At 34.7% G+C, this 16,314-nt stretch overlaps 2 protein-coding genes across 2 annotated transcripts; one reads left to right on the top strand and one right to left on the bottom strand.

Moving 5' to 3' along the window:
• Window positions 1–26: 26 nt before the first annotated feature.
• Window positions 27–5,718, top strand: LOC130644306 (cleavage and polyadenylation specificity factor subunit 3-like). The gene is made up of 6 exons (XM_057449851.1): window positions 27–164; window positions 241–319; window positions 2,788–3,038; window positions 3,431–3,509; window positions 3,606–4,282; window positions 4,528–5,718. Exons 3-6 carry the CDS (start codon window positions 2,813–2,815, stop codon window positions 5,574–5,576), a joined length of 2,031 nt encoding a protein of 676 aa, XP_057305834.1. The 5' UTR covers window positions 27–164; window positions 241–319; window positions 2,788–2,812; the 3' UTR covers window positions 5,577–5,718.
• A 301-nt stretch (window positions 5,719–6,019) lies between these two features.
• On the bottom strand, window positions 6,020–8,386 carry LOC130644308 (uncharacterized). The gene is made up of 3 exons (XM_057449853.1): window positions 8,285–8,386; window positions 7,172–8,206; window positions 6,020–6,464 (listed from the first exon to the last, which is right to left on the bottom strand). Exons 1-3 carry the CDS (start codon window positions 8,319–8,321, stop codon window positions 6,166–6,168), a joined length of 1,371 nt encoding a protein of 456 aa, XP_057305836.1. The 5' UTR covers window positions 8,322–8,386; the 3' UTR covers window positions 6,020–6,165.
• Between the last annotated feature and the right edge of the window lie 7,928 nt (window positions 8,387–16,314).

The following is a 16,314-nucleotide window of genomic DNA, read 5'->3' as shown; positions in this document are numbered from 1 at the left end:
TGGCAGCATTGCACTAGACATTTCTAGGGACAAGAAATGCAGTCTTTACAAGTAAATGTAGGGTGCTGATGGTAATTCCACACTTCACTACAAAAACGGAAGACGAGCGACTGTACACTGTTTGCTGTCTTCAGAGAAAGGAGACGAGACCAAGCAGCTAGCAAGTAAGTCAAAACTTACTAAGTTGTGGAAGCTGATAGTGTTACTGTAAATATTTAACGATTCTGTTTTTCCTTTTAGATTGGAAAAGCAGAAAATTGAAAAACCCAGAGTTTTTTTCTTGACCTAAAGAAAAGGAGAAGACTGCAAAAACCTTCCAGTAGGAAAGCTCTACAATTTTAATTTTTTTAGCTGGAAATAAGTGACTTCCACAAGATGAATTTGGAATACCGAATTTGGTGGCAATAAAGTAAAACAAATAGAAAGGGTGCAGATAAAATACCTTAAAAAATCCAGTATTGCCTGGAAAAATCCCACAGGATTTTGCTTACATCACATGTTCAAACAAAAACAAAAGGACAAAATAATTCCCTTAAGGTGCTCACTCTAATCTTGCAATTTAATGAAGTGGCATAACTGAATATGACTTTAACGCAGAGAATGAATATTCTTCTGACTGCATAAATCATTAAATTACAGTTTCAGAATTCTTTGGCAATGTAGATATTGTTGGAGAAAATTTTATGAAAAAATATACCTGAATTTGTCCTTATATTTGTGGGTGTTTGCAGCATGTCTCGTGTTACAAGGGTAGAGACCCTTGTAAAACGAGACATTGTCTTTAAAATGCTGTATATAAATGCAAAGTGGTTATTACTTTTTCCCAAAAATTGAGACATGAAACTGCATGCTCAGACTTCAACCATAAAATTTTGCTCGTAGAAATTTTTCTTTATTGACATCATAGAAGCTCATAGAGCATGTACCCAGTCAGGTGGTATAAATTTGTGACCTTTTAAGATGTTCCAGGAAATCCTTATAAACTTTCCCTTAAAATTTTACATTTAAACATATATGGGCACACAAATTGAAGGCCAAAAAATTCTCTTTCCAGAAATATTGTTTACAAATTTAAGGTCTAATTAAGGCTGTTTGTAGTATTGCACTTTACCAGACAATTTCCTACAACTACAACATACAATGTCTCGCATAGTGTGCCATCTCTCCAATTTCCCTCATATTGCTTTGGTTAATCCAGGCCTTAGGTAACATTCCCTTGTCCATATTGAATCAGCACCAAGGGAAATCAAACGCAGTTTCCCTGCACAAGGTGTGAGAGTTACAACCACTAAGCTACCGTGGCACTATTCAATTGCCCATTGTCCCAATAATTCATTTTGCAATGCCACTTATACAAGCATGTGTTAGTCAATATATAATTTGATGTGCACATTTTTTTTATTTAAGGAACATGTAAAGGAAAGAAGGCTGTGTCCTAAAGGATTCTTGCATTAAAAATGATATTTTTGTATGTTCAAGAGAATAAAAAGTTATTTATCAAGTCTTTTAGATTTCTTTAAAAACTTTTCGAACTTGAGATATTTAGCTTTAAAGATTTCCATCTGACCTTGTTACATTATCATTAATGATGTAATAAGGTAGTAAGCGTAAATTAATAATTTGAAATATCTTGCAAACTTAAAAATATCAAAGCTTTTTATAAGTGTGGACTTATGCTCTTGATGATATTTTGACATAGTGTTGTAGCTTTTTAGTGATCTCATTTTAATGAAAGGTAAAAATGTAACATCAGCATTTTTTAGATAATATGTATTGTTTCCTGTTCCTAAGATTTTTTTTTCTATAAATAATGCAAAAAAATGTTCTTCTTGATTTCCCAATTTTAGCCTGCCCATGTTTTCTTAAATGTTTCTTAGTTTTTTTCTGAGTTTCTTATTTATTTATTTTTTGAAATGAAAAAGATGTGTATATAGATTCCAAAATCCATGCCAAATCGAGTGAGTTATTATTATCGAATTATTTTCCACTCTTAGTTTTGCTATTATCAATAAAATTTGACTTAGCATTAATTGTGTCCATAATCATATACTTACATGATGAATTGGACAGTATGTGAGATTTTAAACTGGGAATTTGATACTGGAAATTTAACTGTATCAATTTAATTTTGTTTGAAAACAACTTGACAATTTTGGGGTTGGCTTATGCATATTTTCTATTACAAAGTTATTTCTGTTTATACATATACAATAAAAAACGGAATCATAAGGGGTACTAATTTTTGTGTACTTATTCATGCACTTTTTTTGTTCATTGTATGTTTGTTGGTGGCAATGTTATGCCATGCCTCTGTGGTGGCATTGCAGTACTGCTTTCTTGGAAACATATGTGAGTTGTTATGTAAGATCAAGATTTTTGGTCAAGGATTGGGTCGAAAGACTTTTACTTTAGACAAATAAAATATTGCTATACCTTTTTGCTTTTAATAACAGACTACTTTTAGGGTCGAAACTTTCACAAATGAAAGAAATTTGTGATAAGATGAGTATTTTAAAAGACATTTTAAACAACTTTCGCAAATCGATGCTTTTATATAGGTATCTCTTTCAGGTACTTGGGTCTGAAGTTTTACAAATTAACTTAAGTCAGAGATGAAGTTTTTGAAAAAATGCTTATTTTGTAAACTTTGATTTTTTACCCTTTTTAAATTGATGGGAATTTTTTTGCTTGTTGATAAACTTTTGCAAATCGACATTTTTTGTAAATAATTCTGCACTTAAAGTAGCTAAAAGTGGTGTTTAAATTTTGCTATTTTATTTCACACAGAAATTTATTTTCATTCAAACAAACAATGGCAACAAGTGAAGAAAGTGATTTACTCCGAATAACACCACTTGGAGCTGGACAAGAAGTTGGAAGATCATGCATTTTTTTAGAGTTCAAGGGAAAGAAAGTTTTGCTGGATTTAGGAATTCACCCAGGTTATACTGGTTTGGATTCTTTACCATTCATAGATGAGATTGATCCTGAAGAAGTGGATTTGTTGTTAATTAGTCACTTTCATTTGGATCATTGCGGTAAGTGGCATGGATTGTTTTAAAAATTATAACTTCCTAAACTTTTTTCTTCTGAATGAAATACACATGACTTACTAAATCTTGGTTATTTGTTAAATGTTAGATGCAAAAGTCACACATACTTTTGATAACTTGAAAGCACATGTGTAAGGACAACTATACGAGGGGCAAAATTCGCGAGCGAATTGAGTATATTCAAAAAATTTTGTTATCTAATTTTGGAAATGCATAGCTATGATTAGAGGAAAAAAACTTGAGGTCTTGCGTTGGTAATTGGGAAGAAAACATTGCCGTATTTAATATATTGGAAGTTTTGGATTTAAGATGTTAAAAATGTTTTAATTTTGACTTGGCTCTTTATATGTATAACATTTTTTTATTATTATTTCCAGGTGGTCTGCCATGGTTTTTGGAAAAAACACATTTCAAAGGACGTGTGTTTATGACCCATCCTACAAAAGCTATTTACAGGTAAGTTCACAACAGTTCAAACGGAACCACCCTTACAATATTCTACGTATTGACACACTTTAGACTATTATAAAATTCATATGAATTAACTTATAGGTGGCTTCTTGCCGATTACATCAAGGTCAGCAATTTGTCTGCTGATCAGATGTTGTACACGGAAAAAGACCTTGAAAAAAGCATGGAAAAAATCGAAACAATGCATTTTCATCAAGAAAAAGAAGTGAGCGGTATAAAGTTTTGGGCGTACAACGCTGGTCATGTACTTGGTGCTGCAATGTTTATGATTGAAATTGCAGGCGTCAACATTCTTTACACTGGCGACTTTTCGCGACAAGAGGATCGTCATTTGATGTCAGCAGAGATACCCTCGATTAGTCCTGACGTCTTGATAATGGAGTCAACATATGGGACTCACGTTCACGAAAAAAGAGATAACCGCGAGAAACGTTTCACAAACACGGTACACAATATCATCAGCCGTGGAGGACGTTGTTTAGTTCCTGTCTTTGCACTGGGAAGAGCTCAAGAGTTGCTGCTGATTTTGGATGAGTATTGGAATCAACATCCTGAATTGCAAGATGTACCTGTCTACTATGCTTCGTCGCTAGCGAAGAAGTGTATGGCAGTATACCAGACTTATATCGGCGCAATGAACGAACGTATTCGTCGACAGATATCCATCTCAAATCCTTTTGTATTCAAACATATATCAAATCTGAAAGGAATCGATTCGTTTGATGATATAGGACCTTCTGTAGTTCTGGCAAGCCCAGGTATGTGGCAGTTGCTTTATTTGCTGATGAGGACATATATTTTTGCCAAATATTTACTGACCTATTTTAGATAATTTACATCTTTTCTTATTTGGATTGTTCGGATATGTTGAGAATCATATCAGGTTTTTAGCACCACTTCAGTTTTGTTATAATTCCTAGTTTGTTTTGTCAAAAGTTTTCCTTCTAAAGCATGTTTGTTGTTTTTTATTTTCTTGTTTTCACAATTTCACTACGATATTAAGGTATGATGCAAAGTGGGCTGTCAAGAGAACTGTTTGAAACTTGGTGCACCGACCCCCGTAACGGTGTTATTATTGCTGGTTATTGTGTGGAGGGTACACTGGCAAAAGATCTCATGTCAGAACCTGAAGAAGTTGTCGCAATGAATGGTCAACGAATGAAGCGCAATATGTCTGTAGATTACATCTCATTTTCCGCTCATGTTGACTATGAACAGGTGAGTGAATTCGTCAACATCTTGCGTCCTCCACACATCGTGCTGAACCATGGTGAAGCGAACGAGATGGCTCGTTTGAAAGCAGCTATTACAAGAGATTTCGAAGACAAAGGTATTAGTAATATACAAGTTTATAACCCTAAAAACTGCCAAAGCGTTGAACTGCATTTTCGTGGTGAAAAAATGGCGAAGGTGATAGGAAGTTTGGCGTCCGGCAAACCGGAACATGGGAAACCCGTATCGGGTATTTTATTAAAACGTGGTTTCAACTATCACGTCATGGCGCCTAGTGATTTAAAAAATTACACCGACCTTTCGACCAGTTCTATCACGCAGCGGCAAATTATCGGCTACCGTGCTTCATTTAATGTACTGTATGCTAACTTACGCCAACTCTGCGGTAAAGTGGAGCAGTTTATTCATTTCGGTAAGCCAGCTTTACGCTTGTTCAATAATAACATCACTGTTTATCAAGAACGCCACTCTGTCATTGTTGAGTGGCAGTCGAATCCGTTAAATGATATGTACGCCGACGCGACGTTAATTGTCGTGCTCGAAGTCGAAGGCCATCCGTCGAAAGCAGCTATCACGAAACCAGCGCAAGTCACTGGCAACTTCCAACATCATCTGATGAAACTGTTGAATAATAAATATGGCGAGAAGAATGTAATTGAGAGCGAACAAGGTGATATAGTTACTGTTGATGTGGACGGAGTGTTAGCTATTATAGATCTTGAGACGCTTGCTGTTGATTGCACGGATGAGACTTTAAAACATTTGGTAACAGCGTTAGTAAACAACCTTAACCAGGCTGTTACACCGCTAACTACTTGACTTTCACGTTACCGAAATGAACTATGTGTGCCAGGTTGAAGTCGATTGAAACTTTATCGTCATGACAGATTACAAGATGTCATTTTTATGTTTTCTTTAGTGTAGAATTTACTTGACAAGACATCATGTTCGTTCTGCTTAATTTGGTTTGACTGTGTTCGGTTAGTAAATACCGGATTACGCGCCCCGTGGCCAATAAGCGCCCCTGTCAATTAAGCGTCCCGGGGTTAAAAATTTGTAAAAATTTAAAATTTGCTTATTCTGATCAACACGAAAAGCAACATTTTTACTAGGACTATAGGTTTTAAATAAGATGAAATTTTTAAATAAGCGCCCCGGGCACTTAATCCTTTTATTTCCGGTGCATGTCTTTCTGCAAATGCATTGGCAAAATCAAAACAATATTGTGCATTTGTGTGTTGGCTAAGTGAGTCAAAACATAATAATATAATAAATGTTTATTTACAAAATACCAGGATAGAGCGCAGAAATACGATAAAAAAATACAAATTGTTTTAAAAATAAAGAAAAAAATATTACAACGATTGTATAACGATAAAAATTGTAAAAATATTTTTTGTACCTCACATTACGTATGTTTATATTTATCAAAAACGACATTTATAATATTTTTGATTTCGACGTAACCATTGCCAACTGATCCGAGCAATGCAATTAAAATGATCACTACAAATAAAATTTCTTTCCAAAATGGTAACTTTCCCTCCATACGCGAGTAGAAAACCACCGGTAGAATGATACCAAGAAGGGCGGCGAACGAACCGCCAACAAAAGATAGTACGGGACCAAACGCTGGGATGATTATTGCAAATACCAAAATTGCTATCATCCATAAAGTTCTATTAACTACACGCTGCCAACAGAATTCTAAAAGAAATTGTTAAAAACAGTTAAAGAATCTGCGGTAGAGCACTTAGTGGACGTACTGTTAAGCAACCTCGTTCCCAGGATATTTTGCTTTGTCGATGAAGTTGATCTCTGTAAAAACGGCTCAGGGGCTAAGCTGACGTATTAGTGATGTTGCATTCAACTGTCTGTTATAATCAGGTTATAACAAGTTATATTGACAAGTTTATCTGCAAAACTAATTGTGTATGCTTTGTGGTGTTAAAAGAAAGTCAAAATTTATTTATGCGATGTTTTAATGATTTAAGAAGCCGATACGTTTTTGATAGGAACACTTTTATGAGGAATTAAAGACCTAACGCTAAATTGTTGAGAATTCCAAAGAACTTGGAGGCCAAAAACTAAGGCTATATAAGTTTATAATTTTTAATTAATTCTGATCAGATCAGACATAAGAGCAAAAGAACCAGAACAGAGATATCTCTATCATATTCGGCATGTTATTTTTGTCATGGACCAATGTTTGTCGAAACATAAAACATAGCCACGGAAATTAGGAGCTTTTTGGCGTAACATTTACAAGTAAACACCGCTAGTGAAAGAGTGAGACAACTCGAGCGAGTTAAAAATGATCTTGTCACAATTGCAAAAGCGTTTTCTAAGAAGAAACCTTTCACTTTGAATGTGATGTAAATATTACAAACTTAAAAGGTTCTTCAATGACTTACTTGTTGGAATGCCAATGATTCCTTCTATCTGTTGATAAATTGGATTCATATTCAAAATAAATGCACATAACACATGACCACATATGCAAGCCTGTGCAGCCATGCACATGGTTCGGAATAGATGGTGTGAAAAATATAGTTCTATGTACGAAAAAGTGGTTAGCAAGTCCTCTCTAATTAAATCACCTAACACAATATAAGCTGCTAAAGGCGTCAGAATGTATATCGTTGAAATAATGAAATATCCAATTGATATAGATGTAACAAATTTCTCAGGCTGCTGCATATCGTTCTGTATAGTAGGAAATATTGAAACACCACCAAAACCAAACAAAACGGTTCCAAAGGAATGTAAAAAGCCATCGCCAGTCATTTTTAACGATTTATCATTGTCCACAGGATAGCCTGAGATGTAACCTAACATAACTCCTATTAAAACAACTGCTAAACCACTCGTAGCCATAGCTAAAAATCCAATTCCTTTAAAATCTTTAGGTGTACCAAGGAACGTGAAAGGCAACAGAAATACACCACAAATGCAAAACCATATCCGTAGCTGTGTACGATACGAGTAATGGTCCCAAGGAGAAGCTGGAAACAGCTCTAAAAATATTTCTCCAGCTAGCAGCACAAACACGATGCAAGTTAGTACTTGGTTCACTGCTAATGAAAAAGTTGTGATTAACATGCCTCCTTTCCCAGTAGCTTTTAGACCTAAACGTGGATAAGGATCGCGTAATGTGGACCGGTCTTCGTTCTCCATCATTTTGGAGCACGCTTTCGCCAGTAAGATGCCACAGTAGCACATCAATGAGGAGCAAAATATAAACAGCGGTACTCCCAAATATCCAACAAGTTTCATAGCGTACGGCAATGCTACAACTCCAGCGCCGATAACATCGCCAACAACGAAGAAAATTGACGTCAACACTGATAAACCAGTTTCGTCAACCTTTTTTAAATCTTCGTGATATAACGGATCTTCATTTTCTACGAATGTTTTGGAAACACTTGTAGCTGCGTCTTTTCCATTTTCTAAAAAAGAAAGATCGTGGCATTTATAAACAAATGACTGTCAATATGGATAATTGAGGAAAGAGTTGTCTTACTTACCCAATCCTAGCTCAACCGATTCAGTTTCATTATCCATAATTATATTTCTCTATCCTACATTTATGGTAACATTTACATATCGAAGCCGGCTCCTACTTTCAAGCTTATCTCATTTTCTGTATGTTTAGTAAATCATGCGCACTATAAGTTTGTATGTTCCGCGTCGTTAGGTTCTGTCAATTAATATGAATTATTTAATTTCAAACAACATTTTTTGTGCCACTTCTAACTGTTTAGACTTCGCAATGTGTTTATTTTTACCGAAGCCAAAATTAACGAACAAAAAGTTTATCCGCATTATTACGTCACAAATGCGCTAATTTACCGAACAAGAAAAGGTCACCCTATGTTTTCTGTTTATATTTAGGAAAACAGGCCCGTAACGGCCTAAGGGAGCCAGCTGTCAACCCCTGAATTTTAGTCAACCTTGGTTAACATGAATGACACTTGTGCAGAGAATGCCTTTTTAGACAATCTAAAGGTTAAAATCTCGTAATTGCTTTCCTCACACACAAAAAAATGGTTGTCAGGTATGGTCCTAAAAAATCTTTGAATAAAAGTTTGTGGTAATAACTTTCATATAATTGAAATGGTAAGAAAATTACTGCGAAATAATTTAAAAAATTCTTTTCATAAAAAAATGACAGCATTTTTTTTTTAGGTTTCACATAATCCAGCAACTTTCATAACTTTTTAAAGGGTGGAACCTTTTTTTATCTAAAACTTTATTACATCTCACTTCCTCAACCTGTTTACACTGTGCTTTTGAGAGCATAAAAAGGTTAAAATATAAAAAGACTAAAATATGTCTTCAGAACCGTTAATAAGAATATTTAAAAAATGAAAGTTTTTGACAAAAGCTGCCTAAAAAATGAAAAGTTGGCAAATTTTAAAGCGCTATGTTCCAGAAGTTATTGCAAAATAATTGTGACGGACCAGAGTCTATTATCTTTTATGCTCACAGATATATTTCCTATACGCGCAGACATGTTTCTATACGCGCGGTCAAGTTCCTTTATACGTGCATAAATATTTCTTGATGCTCACATGAATATTTTTCTATACTCACAGACATGTTCTTATACGTGGAGCCATAATTCTTAATAGGAACAAACATATTTATCTACAGGTTCAGACACGTTTTTTTTCCCATGCGGACATGTTCCTTCACAAGCACAGACAAACTTTTTACATGCGCAGACACATTTCTTTGTAGGCATAGACAAGTTATTCACGCCCCGAGATATTGATGATAAACAGTGTCTCATTATTAAAGTTACTGATAGTGTAATTAAAAAATCTAATTTAATTTTTACAACAACTACTGTTTGTTTTTTCTTAATTGCGCCTCTTAGCTTGATTGTGCTTCCCACTTGCCTTGTTTATTGGTACGCCCCTATTATCTTGTTTGTAGGTGCGCCCTACCTTGTTTGTTGGTGCGCCTTTCTTGCCTTGTTTGTTGTTGTGTGCGAAAAACGGATAGTTAACCAAAAAATACTTTTGTGATAGGGTCACAAAACATTTCGATACGCGATAAAAGGATGCTTTTTCTTAACACTTAGATGCCGGATCACGTAGATATAAGGCCAAAACCGCATCATTTAAACCGCCATAACTAATTAAGGCTAGTCGTAAAGTCGTAAAGACCTTTTCATATTTTAGTAAAAGCAGGAGTTGAGTATGGTGCTAACCATGGATCATCTAGGTCATTTCCTGACCCACCAATTGCTATCACTTTTTGGTAAGCCAAATTTTTCAAAAAAAAGGCGCGATGCGTACTAGATAATCCCCACCCGACCCCCTCCCTCTCCCACCCTTCCCTTTGTTGACAAGTTTGTTTAAAAAATATGATATCTATTTATGTCATCATTGAGAGGTGAAGTATCGCTCAAACTGGTATTATATTGAAGCTGTTTAGATGTGGGGTGATGTTGAGTTCATACAAAAATGTTCTTCGATAGATTCAATGAACACATAGATAACAAGCTATCAAGATATATTGTAAGATTATACTAAAAATTAATTTCATTTCTACAAAAGACATCTGATCCGACGTGTTTTATCATGGCACAATTTTTACTTATTAATTACGTTCTGATAACAAATGATTTCATCAAAAAAGTTACTGATTTCTTTTACTGACATTTCTTTCTATCTGAACAGCTTTTCAAATTCAGAAATTAGTAATGAATTTAATAAAAACAAAATTACAACAAAATCTCCGCTTTTAATTATTTCTGATTCTTAAAATTCTCGAAATTCGCGAATTTATTACTCAATGTAGGTGTGTTATCACTTGCTGTGGGTGTTTTAATTAAAATTCGAAAGGGCTTTTGTCTTCTTTGTCAGTAACGATCCATCGCAATTTTAGTGGATTGTAATGAGCGATATCTGCATTGTCGATAAGACATCACTTCACCCAATTCCTTCCCAACTACTAAAGAATAGATTCCTTACTCTTGCTACCATTTTTTTTCCCAAATTATATCCATTGAAATTAAACTAAACAACTTTTAAAATATATTTCTAATATATTATTAACCTCTTTCAGAAGAGGAAACTAATAACTGTATTTATATATATACACTACAGAATACATTACAAAATACATTATATACTTAAATACGGCAGTGATAATACGATAACGGTTTAGTTTTATACGTCCCTAACGTTCATACGAGATAAAAAAATGTGTTGCAGAATCTCCAGGTAGTGTCTTTGATCCTCTTCGAACTTTAGCCTTTCTTTTTTTGTTCATATACAGTCCTATGTACCAATGAGGCATTAATCTGTGTTTTGGATAAATAAGCGAGGAGTATGTAGTGGAGTAATCGTCCATTTGTTCTTCATACAACAACGTTGAGATATCAGGGTTATCCTGTTGAAAGAGATATTTGAAATGATAAGGTAATAATGATAACATGTTAAGTTGTATCAGAAATGACTTACCCTTGAAGGATTTTTAGACATATTTATTTTTGCGAAAAAAAAGTTTTTTGATGAGCAAGAACAGAATTGCGTCCCGTCGTGTACAACATTCACATAAAAGTTTCTGTTTTAATAAAGAACTTATTTCTGTATATTCCTACATCAGAGTTTGATTGTTCCAGCTGTCCTGTCCTGTGGGACGTTAAAATATGTTGACGTCGAAGTTTTTACGCGACGGGCGTAAGTAACTACGAATAAACTAACCGTTGTTATGACTTTGCCGTGTTGATTAATCGCAAGAAACTTTCCAGTTGCTATACTTTTTATTCTCTTAACATGTGGATTAATGACCTGCAGTTCCATCATGCCTAAATGAAAAATAGAACAACTCAATTTTAAAATCCCTGCCGATTTCTTTATTTTGATATGATGCATATTCTCCCTTTGATTAATTTTAAAATTTAAGTTTCCTGAACTACTGGATATAGCTTAACAACCTCGTTCCCAGGGCATTTTGGCTTGTTGATGAAGTTCCACTCCGTAATAACGGCTCAGGGGCCACAAGACCCTGTGGATTAGGTTGATAGCTTGAAACAACGATGTGATATGATTCATTAAGTAAATTTAGACAACTCCATTAGAATTTTAGGCAATTTAAAGCTTTAATTCATTCTTTGTCACTAAATAGTGCGTGTTTAATGCAACATCGTTGCCAGGGCATTTTGCCTTTTTAATGATCTGTAATAAAGATTCAGGGACCACAAGACCCTAGGAACGAGTTTGTGGTTTATGAAGACTTCATGAAAATAATTCGCGCTTACTATAATTCGTTTTGTTAGGATGTCCAGCAACTTTTCCATTTGGCAAAATTTCCAAAAAATATCTAGTTTTACTTGAAAAACGGACTTTTCTTCGGTTTGTTGCGGGAATATAAGGTGGAGATGTTTTGTTGTTTAACAAACTTCTTAACCAAGCCAATGATATGTTTCTTAGCAAGGAATTCAACTTGCTACGAACATCAGAAGTGTTTAGAACGGAGGTATGTTTTGGTTTGATGCATGGTATGCAGCCAAGAAGAAGTAACAAGATCAGAAGGACAGAGTTGGTTTTCTAAAAGAATAAACAAATGGAATTAATGGTCACGTGAACAAAAATTACAATACTTAGAATATTATTTTGTGTTAAAAACCGATCGCATGTGATACCACAATTAAAAACAAGAATCTTTCATAAAATCATTTTCAATGTAGCATAGCGCAAGTCGTATTATATATTTACCTGGAAGAAGACATTGGAGAAAAATCTAGGGCTCTGTAATGTTTTGGTAACCAAAGCATGAACAAGTGACTCGTCCCCAAGGTTTGATGTCTGTATCAAAGCCTAGCCTCTATGTCAAAAGACAAGAACCTCTGGGGTATGGTTGGGCTAAGGATGGTGTGTGATGGTGATAGAAAACCGACCAGAAAAATGTTATTCAGTTTATTTGGAAATTAGGTCAAAAAATAATAAAAATTGGAAAGGCATGAAATGAGCAGACGTTGTTATGGTAATTATTTTAATTGGTTATTCAGCAGAGATAAAATCTTAAAATTAATTTCGAGACATTTCCTAACCATTAGTAGATTTTTATTTTAAAAAATGACGCCATTTTGAGGCACAGGGAAGAAAGTTTCTAATATCCTTGTTTCTTTTGTAAATCAAAATTACTGAATTAAAAAATCATATCGTGGCAGGTTATGTGAAACATTGAACCACGTGATTACCTTTGAAGACGTAACGAAAGATGTACTATCATCTTCTACAGTTTAAATGTACGCGTATCAAATATTTTCTAGCCTAGTTAACTAAGCTTTCTTCTTCGAGTTGATAAAATGAGTTTCTCTCAAACTAAAGCTTAGATGCGAACGAATGACTCAGCGGAAACCCCAAGTTTAAATTGGACAATGTAACTAATCGCTTCGGAGACCATTTTAATTTATCTGTGAGTTGTTTACCAAGCTTGGCCACATCTTACTGTAGTAAAAACTTTATAGTTTACTAATGTTTGTTAGGGTGAGTGAAACCACTCGCTGTAATATTCGGATGAAAAGAGTTTTCCCCGACATGGACCACGTGAGCAAAGAACAATAGAATTAGCCAATCAAGAAGCGCGGCCAGATTTTGGCCGCAGAAAAATCGTTTGAGACCCAGCGTAATTTTTCCCACCTTAACTACTCCGATTTCCCGGTGATAAGAAAAATTACGCTGAGTCTCCTGGCTAAATATTTCCATAACCGACTGCGATTTTATTTTCGTGATAACACTAGGAGTTAACTATGAGACTATCTCTATTTAAAAATCTGGGCAAATTAATGCTGGTAGATATCAACATAGCCCTACAAAGCATACCCGCACGCGAAAAACATAACTCTCATAAGGTTCTAGAACTATATGAAACTATATGAAACACATATGTCTTGCAAAAGATATGAAACGGAAAAAAGTGCGTTCCTTCCCAACCTCCTAGTTTAAACGGTCCCAGAATCCCCAGTCCGAACATTGTTAAACCGCTACATAAGTGTCCGCGTTATGTCTTTTAAAACACCGGTGAGACTTAACACCTATAAAATCACAACTATGATTTAAAAGGCTATAAAAAAATTGTTGTAAGTTTCCATAAGAATTCTCCTCTCTTAAAGATCGACAAAATCGATTATTCTTACGCCCACTCGTGAAATTATTTGCTGAATCGATAGTTTCGATTGACGAAAAGTCATTTATTCCAATTATCTTGTAGCCTTGCTCCATTTACTTAATTTTGTCCTTTTTCTTGTTATTTACACATTCTGTGGTCTTTATGTGGTGTACTGCCGTCGCCCAAAAATGAAGGTTTAAGTGTTACATGAAACCATTTTTGTGTAATATGACGTAACTTTCGTATAAGTTCGTCCAGAAAAATAAATAAACATTTTCTTGAAAAAATAATTTGAACATTTTTCAAACGAAAAGTTTTGTAACTACGCGGAAACACCCATGGATTCTGCGATCGTATTTATTCCGGTTCTTCGGTTATGGACCACGGAATATATTTCGTGCAATGTTATCACAAAGGTGAGGTATTGGTATTATAAAGATAAGTCGTTGCCCGTGGAAAAATCCACAGGGTCGCCCGTCGCGTTCGCTCGTCCTTTAAATTTACCCGTCGCAACAAAGTGGATAAAAATATATCGGATTTGATATTCGTGTGCATTTTAAAAATTTCTTGTTTCCGTTACGGGACGCCGCTTTCGCGGATACACAGACAGACGACGGCTATTATTAAAGAGACCGTGAAAAAATCCACGTGGTCGCTTGTCTTTATATCGCATTATATATCGCATTTTCCTGTCTCCGTGACAGACAGAGAAACAGACAGACGGCGACTATTATTATAGAGATAAGACGTTATTCACGGGTTTAAAACTGGTTTTGATATTTTAATTTCTAGGGTAAAGTTTTGTCCAGTCAACGCTTTATCAACAGTGATTTCAGAATATTTTAATTCTTTCTGATTGGTCGGTTTCAAATGTTCCGATTGTGTTTGCAGTTTAACCCACTAAAAAGATCGATTGTTACGGAGTATAGTGCAAACCGAGAGGATCATTCATTATTATTGACACACTGTTGTTGTTGTTGTTGTTGTTGTTGTTGTTAGGGTTAACTCTTAATATTTTTTTATCTTGTTTGTTTTAAAGAAAAAAATAATAATAGAAAAAGAAGTGAGGTATAAATTAAGAAAATCTAAGGGATGGTGACTTGCAAACCGAAAAGTGTACGCTAAGCACCAAATCGACTTTCTCCCCTGTCGTAAGCAACGAATCGACGCTCTCCGCTGTCGTAAACGTCAAATCGACGCTCTCCCCTGTCGTAAATGCCAACATCAATCGCTGATTCTTGAAATCAAATGTCGTTAAGGGGGATTTTCATGAAAGGGAATGTGATGGCGAATTCGGCGGCAAATTAGCTCCGAAATTTTTTGATTTTCACGTAAAGCAAAAAACATGTGACATTTATTTTGAATTCTTTCCAGTTTTTCTGAAAATAAACGCTGAATATTGCCTTCTGATTGGTTAAAAGTTTACAGCGAAATATTTCGTTGCTAAAAAGTAGAAACTACTTTACGGCAAAGGAAATTTTTTGAAGCAAAATGAAAACCAACAACTGCGAATGCTCAGATACATTTCGCCGTCGTATTCGCTTTCCAATTTGCTTCGTGAAAATCTCTTTAGACCTTTACTCCAGTGAAACGTGACGACAAACAGTTGCAGCTTAAGATTTTTTTCCAAAAAAATCTATATTGTATGGATTATTTACAAAAACACCCTAAATAGCTAACCATCGAAAATCAATACATGTGAAATGAAATTTGCAACAACGTCAGGTAAGTTAAACTCTAAAATATTTAAAATAAATGTAAAAAATATTGTACCTCGATTTGAAATATGCAACTATTTTTTAAAATACGCCACATAATCATATGTTAATATCATGTCATGCGTACAAATAACTTCTCTCTTTCTGAAATGATCATTGCCCACTACTGTATTACTATTAAGTGTTCACTGACCGCTAATACCATACTTTCGTGCATACATCATACAAGTATCTCAGGTGATAAATCATTTCTGACAACATCGATGATGAAATATTAATGGTGTTTATCCTTATCTGTATAATGTTTGATTATTGTTTTTAATGAAGTTGATGACATGGTAGAATCGCTTTTGAACATACTCCATTCTGCGTTGGTGGTTTTGAAATAAAATCTATCTAGGGAATTGTAAAGAACAAACCCTGTTATGAGGTTGTAGTGTTGTTTTAAAACTAAAACAGAAATGATGCTATCTTTTTGGACCTATAACCCTCCCCTCTTCAGCTTCAAATTACTGATGAATTAATTGACGTAATAATTTTTTATACTTTTTGTTTATTATGACTTTTACAAACCACAATACATCTCGGATCATTACCATTTGTTGATTTTTTATTACTTTCGTCTCAAAAGGCGGGAATCTAAAACCACAATATGGAATGAGATTCAGAATTTGTGATGATTTCGACGTGCATTGTTTTGTGAAAAATCG

The sequence above is a fragment of the Hydractinia symbiolongicarpus genome, chromosome 5 (assembly GCF_029227915.1).
Source record: "Hydractinia symbiolongicarpus strain clone_291-10 chromosome 5, HSymV2.1, whole genome shotgun sequence".
Lineage (NCBI taxonomy): Eukaryota > Metazoa > Cnidaria > Hydrozoa > Anthoathecata > Hydractiniidae > Hydractinia > Hydractinia symbiolongicarpus.
This window is presented reverse-complemented; position numbering and strand designations above follow the sequence as displayed.